Below are 26,029 nucleotides of genomic sequence, written 5' to 3'. Positions count from 1 at the left end.
GGACTTTGTTCAAAGTGACATGGGAAGGCTTGAGTTCTAAGTAGGGGGCTGACATAATGGGATGCGTGTTCCAAAACTTGTTTAGCGCGGTCCCTGGCGCATAGCAGATGCTCATACATGCTTGAAGGCCAAATGAAGGAAGGAAGGAGGCCACGGGGACCCGGCAGGGAAGAGGTGAAGGAAGAGGAACAGTGACCACAGTCAGCTGCTGTGCGTCAGGCACCTTCTGTGTTGCCCCCGAATCATCATAAAAACACTGAGCTCAGTGGCCGTTCCCGTTTTACAGTCGGGAAAACGGAAGCACGGAGAAGTTAAATAAGTTGCCCGGGGTCACACAGCTAGTAAGGGACCAAACCAGCCGTGACCTCCACATCGTGCTGGATCTCGGGACGCCCAAGGTTGAGTTAGGTCACGAGTGACAGATTAATTTGGGCTGGAACTGAAAGTTTGGCCTCGTGTCGTGTAAGCCAGAGACCAGCCCGGCGACCCTCCGAGGGCTCCGCGTGCCTTCCCCGCGGCGCTGTAGCAGTAAATCGTGGGCGACATTCGGGCATCGGGCGGAGGGTGGCTAGGCCAGGCCTTTGTCAGCCCCCTGCCCTCCAAGGAGACTTTTAAGCAACGACTGAGAAGCCACGTTTCCGGCAACGTTGAAGCCTGTGTGACGGGGAGAAGCCGGCTAGGGTAGTGCTGAGGTGTGGGCCTGGGTTCAAAGAAATGCCTCTGCCACTTACGGGCTCTTTGGTCCCAGGAAGTCACTTACCGCTCTGTGCCTCAGCTTCCTCATCTGTAAAATGGGGACAGTAACACTAGGTGTCTCTCGGCTCTCGTCGGGGCCAGACGAACGCGTGTACACACGGCAGGTGCCAGCCGAGGTCACCACAGGCCAACCCAGCGCCTGTCTCGTGGGGTGTCTCACACCTGCTGGCTGCGAAGCCAGAGGCCCTTGCCTGGGCCTGGGCCTCTCACGGCCGCTCTGTGCCTGCCAAGGTTAACAAACACCAATTGTTTCAGGCGTGCCGGCCCCAAGCACACGCCCTGCTGCTGAGACAGGACCTGGAAAGTGACCTGGCCGGAGGAGCGTGTGGGCCAGGGGGTGCGTGCAGGAGACCCGGGCGCGGGGGTGGGAAGGCAGGAGCCGGGTGGCTTCTCCGCTGATTGAAGACAGAGCGTCCGGCCCTTCACCGAGCCGGTCACACAGGTGCAGGGAAGGCATCACCGCCCCGACCGAAGGCCTGCGGCGCCCCTGACCCTCGCGTGTCGGAACTTGGCTCCACGGTGAGGCTCGCCTCGCGGACTGGCTCGGCTGGTGCACTCAGTAACATTGCTGGATTGGCACCTGCCAGCGAGTGTCGGGGGCCCGGAACGCCCCCCTCGTGGAGCTCCTGTTCTAGGGGGTTGAGGTTCGGAAGAGTTTTGGGGTTTGCTGCGGCCGCGCGGCTGGCAAGGAGAAGGGGAGAGCTGGGGGTGACACCCGTGTCCTTTCCCCCGTCCAGGCCGCCTGGGTCCTTCGGTGACCGGGACACTCGTCCAGCTCACGGAGAGGCCTGCAGCTCTCGGGGGGAGGGTCTTGTATGGAGACACGTGGGAATGTCCCCGCTAGCACATTGGAAAGGGATAGTAATTGAGCAAGAAAGTAGCTCCCGCGATGGCCCACGAGCTTTGTGGGTTCGATGAGCTGAGATACACCAGCCCTTCAGGGCACACGTTACTGTCCCATACTCCAGGTGAGAAAGCTGAGGCCCCCTGAGGTCTGGAGTTAGAAGGTGGTCACATGCACGGCGGACCCCGTGTATTCGTGCCCACGGTACCCCACTCCTGTGGTGTGAGTGGCGACAGGACCCTCACAGAGGTGGACCCCACACGCAGGGAGCATTGGGGTCTGCTGTCCCACCTCCCACTTCCCAGGGAAGACCGGGGAATGTCCGGGGCAGGGGCCGAGGGGCCTGAGGGGCCGGTCTCTGGCCAGGTCTGAGTCAGCACCTTATTCTGAGCCGGGCCGGAATACATCAGCCAACGACGGCGGCCTGATGGAGACACGAGAAGGGTGTGCGGCAGCCGGAGCACCGTGGCCAGGGGTGGTCAGGGCTTCGGCCGGGACGAGGCTTCCGGGAGGCCCCTCCTTGCCTGGACTGGCTGGCGGCTTTCCCACGGGGAAGCCTTTCCCGAAAAGGGGCCTCTCAGGGTAGTGGAATCCCACCGTCTAGCTTGCATTCGTGTAACTCATTTAATCTGCAAACGGCCCCATGAGGCCGGTACTCTGATTATGCCCATTTTATAGATGAGAAAAGAGAGACACAGAGAGATTACGGGACTTGCCCACGGTCCCAAAGCTCGGAGGTCACCGAGCTGGGCTTTGGACTTAGGCAGCAGCCTTTTACCCACGGCCCCAAATTGCCTCTTCACCTGGGTTATAATACAAACAAAAATGTATACGTGAAGTGCTTGGAAACCGAGACGCTCTCTATGGCAGCTGTAATTATTCGCTATTATGAGCAGAATCCACCTACTTTGTGGCATCAGATTTCTCTGTCCAGCCTCTCCTGCCTGTCTCCTGAGGTTTTTCGGGCAGATCGTAATTCTTGGCCACACACCCCAGTGACGGGGCGGATCCTAGACAGGCAGGCAGAAATGTTCCGTTTCCAGGCTGAGTCGGGCAGACCCCGCAGGACCCCACGCCGGTGAGAATTTCCCCTCACCGCTTTGCCGCTCCCCATCAGCCACTGTTGCTGGTAAAAGCAAACACCCAAACTGGTTAAACCAACAGTGCCCTGTTGATTCAGAGCTCGTAAAACACAGGAGCCCCAAGCCCCTTTATGACGTGCCAGAATCTGGGGGCAGGGGGGAGGCCTGGGGAAGTCTCTTGGTGAGGGCCACCTAGAAGCTTAAGCTGGAACGGGGGGCCTAGACTTCACCCACAGGCGAGAGCGGGGCCCTCGGGATGCCTTTAAAATGGCGGCCCCTGGTCTGGGGGGAGAACAGTGCAGGGTAACCGGTTTGGGTGGTTTAGATTCTCTAAGGGTGGACAGGCTGAAGGAGAGTCAGGGGGCTGCTGATGGGGGCTGCTGTGGGCCCGGGCTTCCTGAGAGCCCTCCCACAGGTCCTGGGTGGTGTCGGTCCAATTAGCAGCCGTAGGTGTGAGAAGTTGCATCAGAGAGAGAGGAAGAAGCGGACCCCAGGAGGGTAATTTTGCTTGCTGTTTGCCTCTCTTCAGTTCCTCTTTCGGAGGCTAATTGGCTTTGTTTGCTTTGCTTCTGGGCTCTCTGAGGATGCAGGGGCATTCCCTGGAGGAGGTCCCCTTGCCCGGATGTGGCCTCTTCAGAGTCAAAGTTGGCTCTTAAACAAATGTGGGCAACAAGTCACCTGGAAAGATTGTTCACATGCAAATTCTAGGAGCTCCGGGTGCAGTGGGTTGAGGGGTGGCCTGCGTAGCTGCATGTTGATGAAGCGCCTCCTCCAACCAGGTGACCTGGGGACCTTACTTGGAGACACTCTGGCAGTGACGGTTGGGAAATCCTAGCTAGTGGTTCGGGATCCACCAAGACCAGCAGCGCCCAGAGCACACGGGCCGTGTAAACACACGGGACGTGGTCGGCACACATTTGGCGAAATACTGACTGTAAGGCGGCCACACTCAGCCAGTGCCTGGCGCGTGGGACGTACTCGAGACACCACAGGCTTGAGCGTCGGTGACCTTGCTGGCTGAAATTTACCGAGGCAGAGACGCTTCGTGTGCGTTCTCCCGTGGATGCCTCGGGACGGCCTGGGAGGGGGGTCTGGGAACAGTTGCACTTTACAGGTGGGGACCCAGGTTTGGAGAAGCCCACGCGAGGGTCGCTCGAGCGAGGACCGAGGACCGCCCGACGCTCTAGCCCACACCCAAGCTGGGGCCGCCCCTGGATGGAGCTGAGTAGCCTAGGATTTGTTTCTCAGTTTCTCGAGTGTCATGAACAGTGCCTTCCTCGGTGCTCCAGCAGGGCCGTCGTTTAAGGGTCTGTTACGAGAACAGATGAGAAAATACTTCGAAAACGGCTGGGCAAGAAAGAGCGGCAGTTTGGAAGTTAACAGCGTTAAAGAATAGTTTCTCGAATGGTTACCGCGCGCTAGGCCCTGGCTGAGTGCTTTTGTTTTACACTCAATGGTTTTGTGTTTGTCCTGTTTTGTCGTGGTAAAATACACCTAACACAGTTTACCGTTTAGCCTGCCGTGAGGACTACAGTTCTGGGGTGTGGAGGACACTCACGAGGTGGTGTTACCACCAGCCGTATGGGTACGGAGCCTGTCCACCACCCCAAAAAGAAACCCCAGACTCCTGGGCACCCCTGTCCGTTTTCCTTCTCAATGGATGCCCTTATTCTGAGCGTTGTGAATATGAAGCACAGAATAGTTGTCTTTTGGTGTCTGGCCCCTTCGTTTAGCATAAGGTTTTCAAGGTTCATCTGTGGTGTAGCCTGTATTCCTTCTCATGGCTGAATCGTCCTTCCGTATGGGTATACCACACGTCAGCCATCCATTCGTCCGTGGACGGATAGCTGGGTTATGGACATTAGCCATTTTCCCAGGTCTGTCCTGACTGCGTCCATGTTGACATGTGCTATGTTGTCTCGTACTGTTTGTAGCACACCCGTGAGGGCAGGTACTCTTAGGCGGCATCTGTGACCCAGAGAGGTGAAGTCACTTGCCCAGGGACGCACAGAACGGAGGTGACAGGAGGCAAACCCTTGAAAACCATGGCTTTCTGACCCCAGAGCCCAAGCAGCAGGAAACAGAATTCTCCTTTGGTTCCCAGGGTCCTGCATCATCCTGCCATGATGGTGCTGCAGATCAGACCTTGTGGGGCCCATTGGAAGCCTTAAGGATTCTTTAAAAAAAAAAAAAAATGTAGGCTGGGGTCCTCCCCTCCGACCATTGGAGTCCGTGGTTCTCATCCAAGGGCGATTTGGGGCCCCTCCTTCCCAGGGGCCATCCAGCTCTATATCTAGGGGTAATTCCGTGTGTCAACTGGGAGGGGTGCAGCTGGCATCCAGTGGAGGCCAGGGATGCCGCTAAACATCCCGCAGGGCACAGGACAGCCCCACAGCAAACGCGGGTCCAGCCCGCAGGTCAGTAGTGCCCAGGCTGAGAACCCCTGCTCTACAATCAGGGCCTGGGTGTCCGTACTTTCTAAACTTCCTGGCTCGTTCTAATGTGCCCCCAGAGCTAAGAGTGCCTCTTGGTCAGTGCGTAACATTCACATGGATGGGGCCCATAGCCCTGCGTTTCTAACAAGCTCACGGTGACTCTGGCGTTCCCACTTGGGGTTCAGGACTGGAGAGGAGGCAAAAGAAAGTACAGGGAGCTGGGCTGGACTCTCGTCATCCTCTCTCTTTAAACTTCTGTTTAAAAAGAGTGTTTTCCTTCAGATAAGGAGAAGGGGTGGGAAATGCAGATGAGGCAGAGGGAAAAAAAGTTGGTTGGTCAAAACCACAAGGCTTTGCAGGAGAAGCAGTCCGTTGTGTTCACAGCAGTGCTCAGTGATTCACAGAGCAGCCGTCCGGGCCAGCTTCCCACCCAGCGCCGAGAGTCACGGCCACGGCCGGTCTCCCGCCCGGCTGGCTGCGAGCCCTTGGCTGGCTTGCCCAGGAGTGATGACTCAGGCTTTCCACCTGCAGAATGGGAGGGATGGCTCTTGCTCCCCATTCCTGGTGGGGGGGGGGGCACCCATTCCTGGGGCCCGAAGCCCCCAGCTGCCCCCCAGACTCATCGGAGGCAGATCTTAAAAGTCGGGACCTGCTTTTCCAGGCGAAGCAACTGGTGTCTTCACTGCTCATAAATCTCCATTTGTGGCAGCTCAATTAGGAAGTCCTACAAAACTCCTATACTGAAAGAAGGGATTAATGACCCAGCCCATGTGGGAGAAATTAGCAGCTTCTGCAGAGAGGCCTTTTGAATGTATGCTCTGAACCGGCAGCCCCTGGGCTCGGCACTGGCTGGCTGGTCCCTGGGCTGAGCCAGGGATGGGGTGAAGCCGACAGGGGATCATTGTGAGTCATCGGGTTGCACTTTCAAGGTGAAGTGTCTGGGAGCATCTGGCGGGTCCACCGTAGACTCCTGAAATGTTGCCAGTTGCACGGCTGCTCCTGAAGGAGCGGGTTTCGGGATCGGGGGAGGGGCGTGCTCGCCACCTGGAGGTCCAGGCCGGCCAGGAGGGAAGGGTTAGGTTTGGGCCCCCAGGCCTCACGCGGCTGCTGCCCGCCCCAGCTCCCGGATGGGGAGGTCCTCGGGCCCCTGGCACGGAAAGGGCTGGCCCTCCGCCCGGTTCTTGGGCTTGGGAGGAACGCCAGGAGCTCAGGCTGACTCATAAGGGGAGGGCCGGTCTCGTCAGCCCACGCTGCTAAGGCGAGGCCCGGGCAGATGAGTCCCTCTCGCTGACTGGGATGTGTTTCTCACCCTGTGCAGGGAAGGGGGCTGGAGAGGGTCTTCGTTCTTCCCTGCAGCCTGCATTCCAGAACAATCAGTGGCCGGCTGCAGTGACTAAGGACTGGGGCCTCTGGAGCTGGACAAACCATCTTCTGAGGATTCAGACCTAAGCTTAACCACACACCCTGACCTGACTTCTCTTAGCTTTAGTTTTCTCCCCAGGCAAATGTGAATAATTTTAATACTTCCTTCCTCAGAAAGTTGCTGTGAGCATATATCGTTGTGACTCAACACTCAGCATAGACCTGTTCTGTTTCTCCATCTTTCATTCATTATAGATACAGATGAGGATCTAGATATAGAGAGACTTCCATGTACGTACATATTAAGATATATTGAGATATATCCATATCTGTGTCCATCCACCCATTCATCCATCCTTTCATTTGTCCCTCCATCCACCCACCCACCCACCCACCCACCCATCCATCTATCCATCCATCCATCCATCCATCCATTCATTCATCCTTCCATCTGTCCATTTGTTCATCCATCTATCCATTCATCTGTCCATCCATCCATCCATCCATCCATCCATCCATCCATCCATCTGTCCATCCATCCATCCTTCTGTCCATTCATCCCTAGCACCTCCTACTAAATCCAAGAAGACACTGTTCCTGGCCTTGGGCTTACAGCAGTACAGAGCTCTGTCCTGGGGCTTACATTCTAGTGTGGGGAGATTTGAAAGACAGGTGACCCAATAAAACAGGGTCATGCAAGATAAAGGGGAAGGGGGAGGGGAGAGACACAGACAGTCGGGGTGTGTACTGCTGTTTTACCTTCAAGGTGGGAGGATGGAAGGGTAGGGGTAAGGAAGCCTCCCTGAGGAGGGGGCACCGGAGGAGAAACCTGCAAGAAGTGAGGAAGGAAACCATGTAGATCATCAGGAAGAACTTTCCAGAGAGGGAGGGACTAGAAAGTACAAGTGTGCAAAAATAGGAGTTGGGGAGTGTGTTTGAGGGACATTGAGAACATTCTAGAAGCATGGCTAGAACACAGTGAGCAAGGAGGGGGATCCTAGAAAGTGAGGTCAGAGAGGTGATGGGGCAAGATGATGTTGTTTTGAAGACTGAGTTCAGGATTGCCAGGGAATTGCCAAGCGACTATGTCTGAACTCTGCAGGAGCCGGGTCCTAGAGTCAGCATGCATGGTCCCTTCAAGCGTTTGCTAACATCAGGGGCACAAGGAGAGGGTACTCTCTGGCAAAGGGGTGCTCTTATGAAAAAGTTGACTTGCCCTCCTTTTATGTAAAATAAAGATCAAATCTCATTCGCCTTTCCTCCCCGTTGGGAGAATAGACACCTGTCCCTTGATTTGTGAAAACAAGATGCGTTGTTGGAAGAAGACTAGCCCTAACAACCTAGGGCACTAAGACAGGAACATGTTGTTTCCAAGGTCAGCCGTTGTGGGGGCTGATGGCTCCACATTTGTGATGACAGCAGGTGACAAAGGTGGGCGGGGCGTGCCGTGAAATCAGCCTCTTTTGAGCAGACTTCTTCTGCAATTGCAATGACTTCTTTTCCCCTCGCCCTCAGCCCAGCGATCCGCCCACGAGCTGCCCATGGTGGAAAGACAGGACATCGACAGCTGCCTGGTCTACGGGGGCCAACAGATGATCCTCACGGGACAGAACTTCACAGCCGAGTCCAAAGTCGTGTTTACTGAGAAGACCACAGGTCAGGGGGCTTTTTGAGCTCTTTCCTTGTCCTCCAGCACCATATAAAACTACCGTCTCTTTCTTCCCGACAGCACTGATTTGGGGGATGGGTCCTGTGGGCAGGGTCTTAGTTTCTGTTCTCCTTACTCCCCATGGGAAGCTTCCCAGGCCTCCAGCCCTGGATGTCAACACAGTTCACTGCTGCGTGGATGTGCCACAGTGTTTCGGCTGCTCCCGGGCTCTCTCGTTGGACGATAACCTTATCACTCTTTTTACATTTTTTAAAAAATGTTTATTTTTTTAGAGACAGAGAAATAGAGTGTGAGTCGGGGAGGGGCAGAGAGGGAGACCCAGAATCCGAAGCAGGCTCCAGGCTCTGAGCTGTCAGCAGGGAGCCCGACACGGAGCTTGAACTCACGAACTGTGAGATCATGACCTGAGCCAAGTCAGATGCTTCACTGGCTGAGCCACCCAGGTGCCCTTCTTTTTTTTTTTTCTTTTAACTATTTTTTCACACAGAGAGGCAAACCTTCTCAACCTTATGCTATCATCAGAAAAGGAGGCCATTCCACAGGGCGAATAAGTTTGCGTGCTGTGGCCCTGGGTATCCTGGGTTCAGATGCTGACTTTGCTACTTGTTCTGTGATCTCAGGCAAATGATCTCCCCTTCCAGTGCCTTCGTCTCCTTTTATATAGAACGATAATAACAAGGGTTCTTATTGCCACAGGGTTGGCATGAAGGCTAAAGAGGTTAATACATGTCGAGTAATTATAACAGCTCCAGGTTTATTGTAAGCTATAAACATAAGCTACATACATTTTTTTTTTATTACGAATAGTGCTGCAATGAATCTTTCAATACTTGTAGGACAGTTAATTGGTCTTTGATACGTGAGTGTTTGTCTGTCTTTGTGCATGTACGGTTTATTCCTAGAGTGGAATTTTGGGTAGTCGTTTTGAGAGCTTTAAATACATATTGCTAAATTAACTTCCAGAAATGTACAAATTGAAACTTACATCAATACTATGCCAGTAACGGTTTCACCCCATCCCAGAAGTGCCATTTTTAAAATTGTTTGTTTGTTCTTGAGAGACAGAGACAGAGCATGAGCAGGGGAGAGGCAGAGAGAGGGAGACACAGAATCCGAAGCAGGCTCCAGGCTCTGAGCTGTCAGCACGGAGCCCGACGCGGGGCTCGAACCCATAGACTGTGAGATCGTGACCTAAGCTGAAGTTGGACGCCTAATCAACTGAGCCACCCAGGTGCCCCAGAAGTGCTATTTAAAAAAAAAAAAGCTTGAGAGAAAGCAGGGGAGAGAGCATGAGTGGAGGTGGGACAGAGAGAGAGGGAGAGAGAGAATCCCAAGCAGGCTCCACACTGTCAGCACAGAGCCCAATGTGGGGCTTGAACTCACGAAGCATGAGATCATGACCTGAGCCGAAACCAAGGGTTGGATGCTTAACCGACTGAGCCACCCAGGTGTCCCGCCATTTTTTTTTTTTTTTTTTTTTTTTAGTTAAAAAATATTTGCTGAATTGGTACTTCTCTTTACTTCACATTACTTTCCTATGAGAGGTTTAATATTTTTGTTTTTGCTCACGTGTATTCTTTTTTTCCACATATCATCTGTTCATATCTTTTGCCAATGAGGTCATGGTAAACAGAGAATGATAAATTTCAAGTTATACAATTATTTGAGAGTTATGGATGCTAGATCAATTTTTTTCTCTAATGGACACGATTTCACTAAAAGGGGGTGTATTCGTATTTGTTTACCGCCCTGAGGATGATACAGAGACCATCGTAGGCAGGGTTGTCCAGTCGTGAGGACTGTGCACTGCACAAGGGCACCTCTCCTCTGGGGGCTGCTCTTCAAATGGGATGCATCATCAATCCGTGTATTACTAAGACCACTGCTAGCAGGAGGAAGCAGGGGGTCTTGGAGGAGGGGTGTTTTTTCCCAGCTCACATAAAGCCTCCTCTTGGGGTGGGCTGGCTCTGTGACCAGGCATGACATAAGTAAGCCTACGGCAGTGGGGGGCTGGAAAGGGCTGGGTGGGCTTGGAAGTGGTTTAGAGGGTACGTGGTCGGTCATTGTGGGTTCGAGGGGCAGTGGTGGTGCAATGAGGGATTAGGGACGCAGACATTTCCACGGATGCTTTGCCTTCTGTCCTATGTTTGTCCAGGACTTTATTCAACTATCTCCTTTTATCGGGCCTGAGGCTGCTTCCCGCTCTGTCCTATTATAAGTGACTCAGCAACGAACATCCTTTATATTCCTTTGGTCAGTTAGGCAAGAGCTCACGCTCCTAAGCCCAGACCCAGCTCCACCATTTTCTAGCTGTGTGACCTTGGGCAGGTTACTTATCTTCTCTGGGTACCAGTTTCCTCATCTATACGATATGATGACGCTCCTGCCTCGTAGGGTGGTTTAAGGATCAAGGATTTCTACATGGTGAGCACTCATAAAATGCTTGGCACGTAGTAAGTGCTCAATACACATTAACGATCGCTATTTGTTACTGTTCTTTCCTAGGGCTGAGGCCTGTATATGGCATAGTGGATTCATGGAGGCTCGCACATTTCTCAGCATCTTGGGGGAGGCTTACTTTTCAGGTGGTGGAAGGGTGTGATACTCTCTCCTGCAGGAATTTGCTAGGCTTTTGTAAATCGGAGAGCAAACCAGCGTGGCTGGAATGTGTTGCCAAACAGGCAGAGGCCAGCACAAGTTTCCCAGTACCGGGTAGAGACACGGCCTTGGTATGGTCTGCACGTCGGGGAGCTGAGAGGGAGTCACGGAGAGTTCTTCAGCAGGAGAGTGGCCTGAGATGTACATGACCAAGCACACGTTAGCTGCTGCGGGTTTGACACACCTTTTGTGCGAGCCGACTCTCCTGCGGGCCTTCTGCTGACTTTCGCAAGAAGCCTGTGGCCTCACAGCACCTTCCTGGCAGAGGGGAAAATGCTGGTAATCTGCAGATGTCTCGTTCTCCATGCCCAGGTCTGCGTGGGGGTGGCTTGGAGGCCGGGTCCTTGCTGGTCCCTTGCAGAGCTGGGAACCGTCAGCCTGCGTTGTCCCGGGAGTTCACACACTTGAGACGCTGCTCAGATGCCCCGGTTAAGTGTTTGTTGAGGGAATGAATCGACGGCATTTATTCTGTAGCTTGCTGTCTCTTGGTTTCAAAAGAAGTTTCACAGTTGACCTCGTGGAGGCAAGAAAACTCGGTCTGTTTCACCTTTGGAAAGTTGTGTATGAATAAGGAGAATAATCAGAGCAGCTTCCTGGGATCTTTGTCCGCGACCGTCCACGTACTGTCTCGTCTAAGCCGCTGCCTGCGGGGGGCGCTCCTCTAAGCGTGCAGTGAGGGGACTCCCCCACAGATAGTGCCCGGCATGATCCTGATGTCCAGCCTCCCTGGGCCTCCGTTTGCTGCTCTGCAAAATGAGGCACTGATGCTCCCCCGCCCCGCGCAGGAGCCCAGTGCGGACACGGTCAGTGCACGCGTCATGTGCACGGAGCGCTTGCCGAACGTTCGCTGTTGTTTTTGCGGTCACAATTCTCCTTGCTCAGCCCGTAGACAGCATTGACTGGACGGTGACGAGCATAGGGCCTGAGGTCAGAAGGCCTGGGTTCGAATCCCTGACCTGCATTGAGTGGCTTCGGCATCCTGGATAAGTCACGTCACCTCTCCGAGCCGGCGTTTCACCCTTCCGTAAAATACGGACGATTTCCTTCTCTGGAGAGAAGAAAAGCTGAAATGAGATAGGTGGTGGCACACATTAGGCTCTTGGCATAGCTCGTAGCACATGGTGAATGCTCACTGAATATTAGCTTTTATTGTTATCATTATATTTAGGCTGTGGAAAGAACAGAGATGAATAAAATTCTGTCTCATGGAACCAAGGGGCATTGAAAGACAACAAAAAGTAGTCACAGTGAGCTAGATGCCAGGCCTCTGAGCACTTTATAGGTATTAACGAATCTCATTCCTCACGACAGCCCTACCAGATAGCTACCATGGTCCTGATTTTCCTAACGAGGAGCTGAGCCCAGAGAGGTTAAGTGACTCAGGGAAGATCACACAGCTAGTAACAGGGCAGGGGTAGGTTCGACCCCAGGCAGCCTGGCTTAAGAGTCTGCCCCCTTGGCCGTTAGCTCTTCTATTTTGAAGAAGCTTAGAACAAGGTTAATTTGCCTGAAGACCCTTCAGCTGCTTTGAACCACTGATTGGAACCATTTTGTGGTGAGATAGACCCTCGGATTCTGCAATGGGTCCCGGGCTCGAAAGAATCCGTGCAGAACGCTTTCACGCCTAGCCTAAAGAATCCCGGGTGAAGGCGGCTTCTGGATCCGTGCCAACAGGCCAGCAGGGGTCTCGGAGACGCCCCTGGGCCCCCAGGACGCCGTGGGCCTTCCCTCGTGGGATGTCGGGCTCCTCGGGGCTCTGACGGACAGGGGGCTTGTCGTGCTCTTTTGACCCTAAGTACTCGCCTCCTAGCCCGGGACTGCCTTCTGCAGGGGGACTCCCTGTTGCTCAACTTCGTTTTTCCAAAACGCATCCCGTTCCCATCTCCATGGACAGCTTGGCCGGCAAGGGCGCAGCGGGGCGGGGCGGAGTGGAACAGCTGAAGTTTTCCAAGGAAGGGGAACCCCAGCTGGTTCTCACATTAAGGAAAGGTGACAGCCTCCTGGGCTAATCTTAGCCCCCGTGTTGGGTCATCGGCACCACTGGCTCCAATGTTCTTTTTATAGCTGTCGACTAAAATGGAATTGGCAGCTTCTACTCCAGCGGGATGACAAATTGGAGACTGTCGGAAAAACAGTAGGAGAGGGGCAGCACGGTGTTTCTTAAGTTAGAAAAGCTTGGTGTTTTGGAAAATGGCATCTTATTTATAGCAGCAGTAATAATAATGATTATGATATTATTTTTATTACTGTTTTTCATTATTTTCATGACTTCCAGGAGCCTGTATGACCTGGCCCTCGCCCATCCCTCTGAATTCAGCTTTTTGGACTCTCTCCTTGTTCACTTGGCTGTAGCTACACCTGTCTTCGGTCTGTCCTCGGACACCCCCTGCTCGTTTCTGCCTCAGGACCTTTGCTTTGGCTGTTCCCTCTTAGAATGTCCTTGCACCGTTTCTTTGTACCAGGCTGGGTCCTCCTCTGCCTTCAAGGCTCAGCACAGAGGGGACTTTCGCCACGAGCCCCTCCTTGACCGTCTGCTCGGAAGTTGTTCAGCGTGCCCCATGACCCTGTCCCCTTCTGTCCCACTGTCCTGCTTTGTTTTCTTGGTGGCCCCAGGTATCGCTGCTGAAATTGTCTTGCCTGTTTGCTTATTCGTCTGTTATCTGGCCTCCCACATCTTAGCTCCTTGAGGACAGAGACCTGCTGTTTGCTGCTGTATCCACAGCATCTAGAACAGTCCCTAGCACATAGTAGGTGCTCACTCATACTGTGGACTGGGTGTCGTCTCCTTCGGTTGTCACACCAGCCCCAAGGGGCAGGCGACATTGTCCCCATTTATAGTTGAGGGAACTGAGGCTCGTAGGGGTCGAGACACAAGTCCCGGGTCAGCCCACAGCTGGCGACAGAACCGGAATCCCAAGTGCAGTTGGACGTGACACCCCCCTCCCGCCCCGCCCCTCCCCGGGGAAGCCCTCCTCTCATGTCCGCGAGGACAGAGAGAGAAACCAAACAGGATGATGAGGATCTTTCCTATTTACCGTGCTCGGCAATGGCCCCACAGCCTCCATATATTCTCTGAAATTTAAAAAATGTGTAATAACCCTCCAGGCGAAGTTCACGTGGAGAAGTCCAGGCTGTTCCTGACCTTCAGCTGGTAACCCTGGCCCCCGGCCACCCGGGCCTCAGGCGGAGTTGGGGGTCCCAGCAAAACATTGCAAAACAGGAAAAAATCTAAGGACACAAAAATAAAAGTGATGTGGCAGCAGAAACAGGGTTGCCATGGCTCTGAGCGACTGGCCACTTCTGGGCGGGCTCCAATGTTTTGGAAGGTTCCCCCACATGACACAGGGTTTTGGAATTTTTCAGCTGGTAAATCTTTCTGAATTCAGGCCCCTGGCCCCAGCCAAGGAGCTCCCTGGCTCTCTGTGTCCTGCGGGGGTGTCTCTTGGAACCCTGCCTGCATCGGATTACTCAGCTTTGAGACTTAAATTGTTTGAAGAGAATTTTGTGTTTTGTTTTGCTGGACGATGTTCTTGGAACAGTCTGATGGCAGAGGCTCCCATCACCTGTTGAGAGGGCAAATTGATTTTTTAGCAAGGAGGCGTGGGTGGTGGGGCTCCCTCTTCCCCCACTGAGTCATCACATCCTAATATGAGTCACTTTATTACTTGGAGGTTCCCGAAGGTTGTATTTTGAGCTTTGTTTAATAAATATAAATGCACATGCTTAAAATAAAATTCTTCTGCTAAATTAAGCATCTTTCCACGAATTAGTATCCTAGAAACATTGGAACCACCTTAAAGCAGGCCTCTCCTGCTGCCACCTGTGTTTCTCCACGGGTTTGGTTTTGCCCAGTGTAGCCACTTTCTGAAACAATAGACCTGGTGTGGGAGTCTCTCTAGCTCGGGCTTCCCTCTGGGAAAGGTCAGACTCCAGGCTGGGCTGGGGCATGACTAAGTCTCTGCGGACCTTTGCCCTCGGTGACTCACGTCCACAGTGGCCTCGGCCCCCTGGGCTGGATCCCACCGCTTAGGCACAGCTGGCTGGGACGCAAAACTTGCCTCCAAAGCCAGAGGCCGGGTCGCTGCCCCAAAGCCCCGCTAGAGACCGAGCAAACAGTCTCGCTTTTGGTCCCTTGCATGTCAGGACGGGCTTTGGGGTGAAAGAATCCTGTTTCCTGCAGCTCCTTCAGTGGAAGCCTTTGAAAGACGACATAGACAAGGGAGTTTTCTAGCTCACTTGGGTCCAAGCTTTTCCACCATTAGAAATGGTCCTCGATGCCAGTAGACCTGTGTGTGAATTGCAGTCAGCAGGCTGGAGTCTCCCCCTGCACCCCGACCCCTGCCCCCCCTGCAGGAAAGTTCACGGTATCTTGTGGTAATTAACACCCTTTCGTATTTTTTTTTCTACATTTTTGGTTTCATGCTCTTTTTACAAAATAAAAATTGTTTATGTTTAAAGTCTAGGCAGGCCAGATCTTCCAGCGGACTTGGCCCGAAGCCTGGATAGGCCCCATATTTTGTGCTTGGGACTCAGTTTCCCCATCTTTAAAATGGGGTTTGTGTCAGGTCTTTCAGCAGCGAAAGGAGATCAAGGATCTCCAAGTGCCAGGCACATAGTAGGTGCTCAGAAAGTGTCACCTGACCTTGCACGTGCCCCCTGGGAGCTCAATTGACTGCACGTGGAGCCAGGACAGCAGGGCTGTGTTGGTTTCTTGTCTTGAGAGTAAGAGTCGTTGGGGGGCACAGGTGAGTTTCTCCTCTTGCCCCCCAGGCCATCCGACACCTGCTGTCGTGGCCTCACGGAGGAGCTGGGGGGAGCTTGACTGATGGCCGCTCCCTGCCCCTGTCTGCCAGAGCTCGTGGGTGGGGGGCTGAGTCCCAGACCCCCACTTCCTGGTTCCCAGGGCACGGGGCTGGATACAGCTCATCACTGAGAAGAGGCGCCCTGCAGTCCAGCCTCTGTGGCAAACGACCCAGCAGTGCCCTTTCAGCCTCGCCACTCCCCAGGTGTTTACCGAACACCCTACTGTGCGCGGGTTCTGCGCCAGCCCTGGGGATGCACGACAGATGAGGTCCCTGCTCTCAGGGGGCGGACAGTCCCAAACTTGTTTATGAGGGAGGCAAAGTGTTCTGAGGACAGAGGGCTCAGACGGGGATACGTGGAGGAGGCTCAGTTAAATTCAGATCTCAGTCAACACATTTCTTTAGTATGAGCATGTCCCCTGCAGTGGCACAGGGCTTGGCAATACTTGTAGTAAAAAAGCATCAGCTGTCTGCTGGAAATCGAACTGAACTGGACGTCCTATATTTTTATCTGTTAAATCTGGGAACCCTGGGGGGTGTGATCAGGGAAGGCTTCCCTGAGGAGGTGGCTTTGAGCAGAGGCCTCGAGCAGAAAAGAGGGAGCTGCACCGACCTATTGGAGGAGGGTCTCAGGCAGAAATAGCCGCCCAGTGCCATAGTCCCAGCCTGGGGATGAGCCTGGGGTGTTTGAGGAAATGAAAGGAGCCTGAGAGCAGGGGGGAGTCTGACACCGACCGAGCCTGGAGAGGTCTCTGGGGCGGGGCGGGTGGGGGGAGACGTGGTTAGATCATGCCAGGGTTTGTAGGCATGGAGGAGGGTTTGGATTTTATTACAAAATAAAAACCGGTAGCTCTTGTCCTAAGCAGGGGAGGGACGTGATCTAATTTAGCTCGTTAAGATGGTTCTGGCAATCTGGAAGAATGAATGGACTCAGGGGTTGGGGGTTGCAAGCAGAAGGTGCTGCGAGCCCCCAGTGAAGCTGTCCGGCGGGGGGGGGGGGATGGAGGGGCTGAGCCCGCCGAAAAGGTTGTGGACATCAGGAGAAGCAGGATGCTGGGGATCAACGCATTTCCTCTCCATCCCCCAGCAGATGCATTTGGGCAGCCGCACCATTGCGGGTGGGCGACACCCTAAGCTGTGGGACACTCCTGATCCCCAGCCCCCATCTGCTCGGCTGGTTCAGCCCCCACACCCAGGGAGCACACATTTTTCTGCTCGTTCGCAGTCGTGAAAAGAGCAGACTGGAGTGACTTCAGCCATCTTCATTTAGCTAATTTTTAAAACGCAGGGCCAGGACTGGGAAGCATCACGCGTGGTTTCCTAACACAAACTGACACTTTGATTTCCTCCACATTTGCCTCGAGCCCAGTGGAGTGCTCACGGCCCGAGTGAGGACGGATTCGCTTTTTTCCTTCTGAAAGCTCCCTTCTTTCTCCTTCGAGTGCTGACAGGAGCCCGTGGCTCATCCGGGCTGACTGCTAAGACGCCGGCCCAGACCCGATGCCAGCCGTCCAGCTTCCTGGCACTTTGGGCCCGGGAGCCATCTGCAAAGCGGACATTAAACCCCCCGCAGGGTAGTGGCCGCCGGTCCACGGACGCGCTGGCTACCGGGTCCCGTGCCTCTGGCACAGCGGCCCGCCCACCACGCAGGCTGACCCGTCGATTGAACCAGGCACCCCCTCCACCCCGTGTTTGTTTAGTTCTTGCAGAGTCTTGCTAAGTCTTCTTTAGACCTAACCCCTTTGCCCAAAGAACCTGGCTCGTTTTGCTCTTCCCCTCTGAGTAAGACTTGGAAGGGCCCTTTTCGTGCTGGCTGCCAGTCCCTGTTAACTTAGGACGGGGAAGTTTGCCCAGACATCTGCGCAAGGGACCGAAGTCCTCACTTCGTCTCGGCCCGGAGCAGCAGAAGCGACCTTGGTCATCTCGGGCCTCTTCTGTTCTGGGCAGGGTTTCCCAGGGTCCCAGACCTGGGGTCTGGGTCGGGGGAGTGGATTGGAGAGCATCTGGTGTCTCCTAGGTCTGACTCCGGGGACAAAGAATTGGCCGATCATCTTGACCCGTGTGGTCTGGTTGTGTGGGATTCCGTGTCTGCGCTGTTATTCCGGGTGCCTCCCCCCCCACCACTCAGTTCCCGAAAAGGATTCTTCGCAAAGGGCTTGGCGATCGCTTTGGGGGGTCTTTTCGCTGGAGAGGCCAGCGGTGTGGCTGTGGGCCAAGCCCTAGGGAATCCTGAGGTCGGTCTGTGCATTTATTCCACTGGTGTTTACCGAGCGCTCATGGCGGGCCGGACGTGGCAGTGCTGGGACGGAGCAGAGAACAAGACAGGTGCGAGGTACAGCTCCCGGAAGCCCACGGCCTAGCAGGGGAGAGAGAGAGAACCAACAGGCTGAGAAAATGAGGTCAGGGGATGGGAGGCGGGAGCAGAAAATGAAAGAGGGTGGGGACAGGTCCAGGGGGAGCTCCTGAGCGGGGCCGGAAAGCTGGGAAGAACTGGTCTGAATGAGGCCCGCAGGAGAGCGAGTGTGGTTGTTGCGGGGGGCCGGGGGGGTGGGGGGGATGGAGAAGGCCAGTGGGCCTGGAGGGAAGCTGAGGAAGGAGGCAGGGTCCCTGTCCCGGGAGAGGTGAAGAACCATGGGTCCTCCCTTCTGAGCTCTCGTGGGCCTATGGGGAGGAGGGGGGCATGCGTGGCTCATGTCACGGTCCCAGCAACCTGCTCAGGGCCTGCCCCTCGGTAGGAGCTCGCTCATTGTTAGTGGTCCATGCCTGGCTTCCGTCTGAGACGGTGGCCCCAGAGGGCTCCTGGGAGACAGGCTAGTCAACATACAGTTGCCATATACTTCTCCATAAGAGAAAAGCTCTATCTTAAGAAATACTGAAAAATGCATGCAGTGTATTTCTACCCCGTTCTTTGAATGGCGTTCTAGAAGACGTGCGTGTCGCAGCTTGTCCATCCGGTCTGGTCTCAGGGGTGTAACCGCGTGGGCAGTGTGGGGCACGCATTCTCTGGTCTCTAGTACTTAACGATTCCTGCTTTTTAACGTAACAGGGGCACGTTTCCAGGGCAGAGGATAGGATCATGCTTATTCTGAGTGCCGCCCGGTGTTCCTATACACCGATAATCGGGTAATCTACCCGATACCACCCCCCCCCCCCCAGGATGGAGGGCCCATAATTGCTTCAGCCCCCTATCAACGAATACTTTCTGTGGCCATTTTATTTCTTCACAATGAGAGTTGTGATGCAATACAATGACACAACGAACCGGGACACCCACCAGAACCCTTGGGTCAAGATGATCAGCCGATTCTTTCTCCCCAGGGTCAGACCTAGGAGACACCAAATTGTAAAATAATAATGATGGCAATCCTCACTATGGGCTGAGCATTTTGCTAAGGACTTTACATATAATTTGTTTGAATTTTTGCCAAGTCTTTGAAGCTGGTAAATGAGCTTTCCCTTTGCTTAGGAGGAAACTGAGGCACAGAGAGGCCAAGCTACCACTCCAGAGGCCACGCAGCGAGGAAATAGCGATGATTGAACTTGAACCTGGAGAGAGTGAGCTCAGGCTGAGAGAGCCCTGCCAGCATTTACTGTGTGTTCCTCTGCCTCCTGGGAGCTCAATTCAGAGGATGGGATTACTGTGTCCTCTTGGTGAAACCTCAGGACTTGTGTGCTAGGGGACTCGGGGGCGGGGGGAAAGGAAAGATGAGCCCAGGGAAGCGGTCTTGAGGTGTTTTGCAAATCACACCCTTCCCGTAGAGACCAGCTCCCTTGAGCGTGCCTTCTACGTGCTACCTAAAATTGAGGACAGCAGGGTCAGCTTCCAGTTCCTGTTGGGGACACGTCTGTTCAGAGCCCAGGGTAGATCCCACTGGAGATGCACAACCAGGCTGGACTCCCGAAGCTGCCCTCTGATGCCCAAAAGGAAGAGGCCAGGCCCCTGGGTTTGGCTCATGATTCAGGTTTTGGTTTCTCACTTCTGGGAGCTCTCTGCCCTTTTCAAATTTAGGTAATGGTGAAAAGACCCATGTGAGAGGCAAGAAGTCAGGCATCACGCACAACCGCTTTCTGTAACAGGCACTGTCCCTTTGTGAATTCCCTCCACCCACGCCCGCAGGCAAGAATATTTATAATTTATAATGACAAGCCGAGAAATGTGTATTATTTTCTGGTTAAAATACGCTTGTGGTTTTCTCTCCCCCCCCAATAATACATTGTGTAGAACATAGCACGCAGTGACAAGACAGTATTTAAATAATACGTTGCCACCGGCCATAATAATCATGCTCACCAATGTCTGTTGAACACTTATTCTGTGCTGTGTGTCTGTCTAGGAACAAACCAATGAGGTATAGGTACTGTGATTGTCCCCATATTTTGGATAAGAGGCAGAGAGAGGTAGAGTGTCTTATCCAAGCCCACATAGCTAATTGGGCCACTGGGCCTGCAGGGTATTAGGTTAAAAAACCTCTAATTAGGTGCTGCCACGTCAAAAGGAGATTTCCCCTAAAAATGCAAGAATTGTTAGCTGGGTCTGTCTGCCCTGGAGTTCAAGGTTTGCAGGAATAAAGGGGACAGCATTGTGGTGCCACAGAGGACTGTGTTTTGGCCACAGAAGGTGCCCGGGATGGCTCGGGTTACAGCGGACGCGTAGCTGAAGGTTTGACAGGAAACACTGGAGTGAGCAGGCTTTTCTCCCGACCTGCCGCCCAGAGCCAGGCTGCATGGGGCCTGCCCAGGCCAGGGGTGAGGACACAGGCCATCTTGCTGCAGAAGCCTCCGAGGGCGAGTGCTGCCTGGTGGGTCCTGTTTGCCCTGGCCGGAGCCCCTGGAAGCACAGGAAGGCGGCTGGAAGGACGGAGGGTTTTTGAGCGAGTGGCCATATAGGGACATCCCTCCGCGGCCCAGCTTGTGGACACACAGGGGCTCTCCTGGACACGTGGTTGTGATTCTGAAGAGAAGAGAAGGTCAAGTCCTTGGAGCAAGGGGCCTGGGGTCCGGGGGGAGGGAAAGCCAGGTGTTTTCCTGTCCTGACAGCCAGGGGGGCCCTCGCTCTGGGTGGGTGAGGGGGTACGGCAGCAGAGAAAGACACTGACCTGTCTTGGGCGATGGTGTTTTCTGGACAAAATGTGCAGTCTTGGGGGAGAACCTCAGATACAGCACAGTGGAGGGGCTTCTGCAGAAAGCTGACCGTCCTCCTCCCCATGGTGTGGGAGGCGGCTCCTGTCCCTCTCAGAGGCCCTCAGGGTGGGGGCATAGAAGGTAAAGGAGAGGTAGGGCGTGGGGAGCCGGGAGGAGGCCCTGTCTGAAGAGGCCACACCCTGCGTGGGTGCCCAGGACGCCCAGGACGGTCAGATCTTCTGAATTTTTTTTTTTTTTTTTTACAAGAGCAAAGTCTACATTTTTAGGTGAAATCTCATTTTGAATATTTTCTTAACGTTCGTTTATTTTTGAGAGAGAGAAAGAGACAGGGCGAGCGGGGGAGGGGCAGAGAGAGAGAGAAGAAGACAGAATCGGAAGCAGGCTCCAGGCTCCGAGCTGTCAGCACTGAGCCCGACGCGGGGCTCGAACCCACAAACCGCAAAACTGTGACCTGAGCTGCAGTTGGATGCTCAACCACCTGAGCCACCCAGGCGCCCCTGAGGTCTCATTTTGAAATGGCAGCGGCTAATTAAAAAAACTGGAAGCCACCGGACAGGTTGCAAAACAGGCCTGGTCTCTAGGGTGAGGCCAACGATTCTTTAAAAAAATACAGAAATTGTGGTCAAATATGCGTATCCTAATATTGATGATTGTAGCCATTTGTAAGCATATAATTCAGTGGCATTAAATACGTTCCGTGTATTGTACCATCACCACTCACTGTCACCACTACCAATTTTCAGAACATTCTGGAATTTCAAAACAGAAACTCTGTACCCGTTAAGTAATAACCGCCCCCTCCCCCTGAGCCTCTGGAAACCTGCCTTCTCTCTGTCTCTATGAATCTGCCTATTCTATGTACTTGGTGCAAGTGGGATTATATCATTTGTCCTTCTGGGTTGGGCCTGTGTCACTTAGCATTATGTGTCCGGGGTCTGTCTGCGTCATTGCGTGTGCCGGAATTCGCTTCCTTTCCGAGGCTGGGTGCCCTTCCGCTGGACGCATATACCCCATCCCGTTCAGCCATGTATCTGTCGAGGGACCTCTGCCTTCTCGGAAGAGGCGTTCTGCCCCAGCACATACTGGATGGTGATTGTAATTTATGGCAGCTCCCTTAATTCCGGCTGTGCTGACAGATGGCTGAGCACGGGGGTACGGGATGAGGAGGGCGTGACATCTGAGGTTGTCCCGGAGAGAGAATGGGGGAGGCAGGTGCACGGTCTCATGGTGACAGAGAGGGTGAGGGTTGCCTGGGGCGCCATGGGGGCTGTGGCTTGGCTTTCCTGGGAGGGACTGCAGCCGATGCTGGAAACATGAGCCCCCTGGAATGCCTGCCCAGTGTCCTTCACTGTCCTGGCAGAGAAGTTGCTTGGGCACAGGGATCTGAAACCACACCACGTCGACGGGGTAAGGAGCACTGGTCCTAAGGGTCAGCTGCTTGGGCTCAAATCTGGCTTCCCCAACCGGTAGCCGTGCATCCTTGGGCCACTGCTTTTGCCTCTCTGTGCCTGGTGTCCTCACCTATCAAAACCCCAGACCTGCGGCATGGGGTTGCTGTATGCGCTAGACAAGTCCATACCTGCGAGGTGTTTTGAGGGGGTGCTTTGCATATAGATTGTGCTCGTAACCAATAGCTGCCACTTCTCCTGGGGGCGGGGTGGTCAAAGTGGTGCCTGGAGAGGCCGAAGCAGGTTGTGCAGGACCCTCAAGGCTGCTGCGCTTGCTCAGACCGTATCTGGAGGCCCAGGGGGAGCAGAGGGGGGCAGGGTTTGAGAAGATGGGCCTGAACCTTTGTGGTGGACGTGACCCTAGAGAGATCTTACCTACATAGGACCCTCCGTCGGCCTCCCAGGAAGCTGGTCACCCTGTTGCTTGAAGACTGTGATTTAGTGACTGCCCACCTCCTGCCTTTGGACAAACCCCCATTCCTTCCCTGGGCCTCACTTTCCCCATCTGATGGTGTGGGGCTGGCTAATTTCTAAGGGTAGTTCCAAGCACCTGCGCCCTGGAGCGGAGCCTGGGTGGCTCAGTCGGCCGAGCGTCCAACTCCGGCTCAGGTGATGATCTCACGGTTTGTGAGTTCGAGCCCCGCGTCGGGATCTGTGCTGACAGCTCGGAGCCTGGAGGCTGCTTCGGATTCTGTGTCTCCCTCTCTCTGCGCCCCTCCCCTGCTCATGCTCCATCTCTGTCTCTCAAGAATGAATAAATGTTAAGGAAAAAAAAAAGACTTAAAAAAAAAAAAACAACCAAGTTACCTGTGCACTGGAATTCTATGGCTGTTAGTTGGTGGAGTTTTGCTTATTAGGTATACCCAGCGGAGATGGGGGAAAGGCTCCCTCTTGTTCCTCTTGGGTCCCTGGCCCAGGAGAAGAGACCCTACGAGAACCCCCTGCCTGGTGACGTGCTTTCACTGCGCTGCCATTTTGTGCTTTGGCCTTCACTTGCTGGCGTGAGTGGGGAAGACAGCTGGCTTGCCAGGCCCAGCTTAGTGCATCCTGATCACTTTTCCAACTACTTCTCCCTTTCCTCCCAGTTATGAGACTCCTGAAAATGGTCCTTCCTTTTCAAAGTGGGTCAGAGTCATACAGGGAAATGAGATTATTGGTGATAGAACTCAACTCAGCCAAGGAGAGGCTAGAGCATCAACACATTATTGTTCGTTTCCTCCGTTAGTTTATTACTTAATTTTCTGACTTTGAGCTCACATTGCAGTTAGTAAACAAGAATGTTCTTTTTTAAAAAATGTTTATTTATTTTTGAAAGGAGAGAGAGAGAGAGAGAGAGGGAGAGAGGGGGGGAGAGAATCCCAAGCAGGCTTTGTGCTGTCAGCTCAGAGTCCCACGCAGGGCTCGATCTCACGAACGGTGGGATCGTGACCTGATCCGAAATCAGGAGTCGGGCGCTTAACTGACTGAGCCCCCCGGGCGCCCCAAGAATGCACTTTTGACAAGGACCACGCCCCGTGTATAACCACCGCTGGGAGGGACATAGTTCTCTGGCGGATGATCTTTGACTTGTCTTTGCTAAAGGGATAAGAATTTTTTTCTGTCTAGTCCTCTCCCGGGCTTTTCCCCAGGAAAGTGCCCTGTCTTGATGACCTAACTTCAAATTCCTTGACATCCGTCCATCTGTCCTTTCTTGCTTTCTTTTGAGTGGTGGCTGATGCTACTGCCGCCACCTTGGAATGCTCAGACATGAGATGTTCATGGGCACTGCGATGTCTCGGGTGTTGGGGAGACGGCAGCAACTCTAACTTGGTCCCTCCCGTCATGGTGGGAGTTGGTACGTTGATTGCCTCTTCCTGTTCCCTTTTTGACATAAACCCATCTCCCTTAATCATTTCAGGAGTTGCATCTACTAGAACCGTAAGGTCAAGACTTGCAGACTTGATGGTTACAGAAGGCTTCAGCTAGTTCGTTGTCTACATGTTGTTAAGATTATCTACGTTGCGTCGGCTTGGGTAGCAATCACAGGACCTTATTAATTAGTATTTTGGGAAATATGTTCTATACTAGGAAGTTCAAATAATGCTTAGAAACCACATTTCTGGGGCGCCTGGGTGGCTCAGTCGGTTAAGCGTCCAACTTCGGCTCAGGTCACGATCTCGCGGTCCGTGGGTTCGAGCCCCGCGTCGGGCTGTGTGCTGACAGCTCAGAGCCTGGGGCCTGTTTCAGATTCTGTGTCTCCCTCTCTCTCTGCCCCTCCCCCGTTCATGCTCTGTCTCTCTCTGTCTCAAAAATAAATAAACGTTAAAAAAAAATTTTTTTTTAAAATAAAAAAAAGAAACCACATTTCTTTGGGCAAACCTTGAGAGCCGAGACATTATGGATTCAAATCTAATCTGTCACAGAAGATGTTAACAGTTGTGCTTAAAACAGGGGAGAGGGCTTCCGTGGCCAAATGGGACGTGGTACTTACTCCAGCCCACCTCGGAGAGTCACACTGCACACGAGCAGATTAAAGGCTCTGAGAAGTCCTGCAGTAAAGAAACCCATTTGATATTGACTCAGCATTTTCCAAATGCTTATTAGCTTTAGAATTTGTTTCTGGTCCTCATAAACCCATTTAATATTCTTCAGAGCCAGCGTTCCACAAAACACCCTGGAAACACTTGTGGAAATGATTTGTTTCCGTCGAAAACTGCCCAATGGCCAATGTAGGTGGTCAGAAAAAGAAATCTGTTATTTGCGAATGCAGAGTTTTGTTTGGCCCAAGTTGTTGGCCCCAAACTGGGGAACTAGTCTTCTTCTCCAGGGAAAGAGAGCTCACTCCTGAGAAAGACCTCTCATCGATGATTATAATGAGTCACGTTGAAATGTAGGCTGTTGACTGCAGAGTAGGGGGGGGGGGTTGGGCTCCTGTCCCCCCTGTCCAAGGTTTCTCAAGCCAGGACATTGTTTGAGACAGAATATGCAAGCCACCTGTGTTCCCAGACGATCAAGAAGGCATGTCTGGGGCAGTCAGTGTTCTGTAATGGGGCCCCTGTGACAGTCTTGGCGTGTGGGACATTTTGGAAACAGCCTGTGGTTGAACAAAGCATACAGTACAGGATAATGTATAACAGTACTATCTCTTTTTTAAAGAAAGATATATAGACATTCAAACACAGGGAAAATAACGGCACTGGGATGATGGGCGCTTTCCGTTCTTTTCCTTGTTTTCTACTGTTGCCCAGTTTTCTACTGTCAGCATGCATTCCATTTGGAAAAAGAAATATACGCACATGTACATGAGCCACGTATGTTCAAATAGACATGCCTACCGCAAACACACGGATGTCCCTTGCTGAAATGATATAACACGTAAACCGAGATAAATATAAGGCGTGATGAGTTTTGGTCTTAAATCTTCGGTTTCTAGTAGTTCCTTCAAAGTGTGTCTTTTTGAACTCTTTCCAGATGGGCAGCAAATTTGGGAAATGGAAGCCACGGTGGATAAAGACAAGAGCCAGCCTGTAAGCACATGGACGAGACGACTGAACACCCTGGGTTCCCTCCCGCCTCCCTCGTGCTCTCTTTCCTTCTTTCTCTTCCCCCTCCTTCATCAAAGTCCCAGTGCTTTGGACCTAACGGGCACTCAGTAGGTACTGAATTGAGAAACAAATCGAGCAATTTATCAAGCACCAGACCCCCTGATTTGTAACTGTGACATCATAATGCACTTGGATACAGTAAGTGGCAACCCTTTCTTTGCTGCAGCTAAAGAGTCCAGTTCCCCTTAAATAGTGTTTCGCCTGCAAACGTACAGAGTGTCTTGACTCCTGTAAGATGGGCTGGCTT

General features: G+C 53.3%; 1 protein-coding gene across 5 annotated transcripts in view; it reads left to right on the top strand.

The window, feature by feature from the left end:
- NFATC2 (nuclear factor of activated T cells 2) overlaps nucleotides 1-26,029 on the top strand; it is a 139,944-nt gene that overhangs the window by 69,151 nt on the left and 44,764 nt on the right. For all 5 annotated transcript variants that reach the window (XM_060620312.3, XM_060620321.3, XM_060620326.3 and 2 more), the window contains exons 6-7: nucleotides 7,995-8,135; nucleotides 25,649-25,704. In XM_060620312.3, the coding sequence (XP_060476295.1) occupies nucleotides 7,995-8,135; nucleotides 25,649-25,704 (197 nt within the window). The remainder of the gene's footprint in view (nucleotides 1-7,994; nucleotides 8,136-25,648; nucleotides 25,705-26,029) is intronic.

This window comes from Panthera onca, chromosome A3, assembly GCF_046562875.1.
Source record: "Panthera onca isolate mPanOnc1 chromosome A3, mPanOnc1 haplotype 2, whole genome shotgun sequence".
NCBI lineage: Eukaryota > Metazoa > Chordata > Mammalia > Carnivora > Felidae > Panthera > Panthera onca.
Note: the sequence above shows the minus strand (reverse complement) of the source record. Positions and strands in the feature narration are given on the sequence as shown.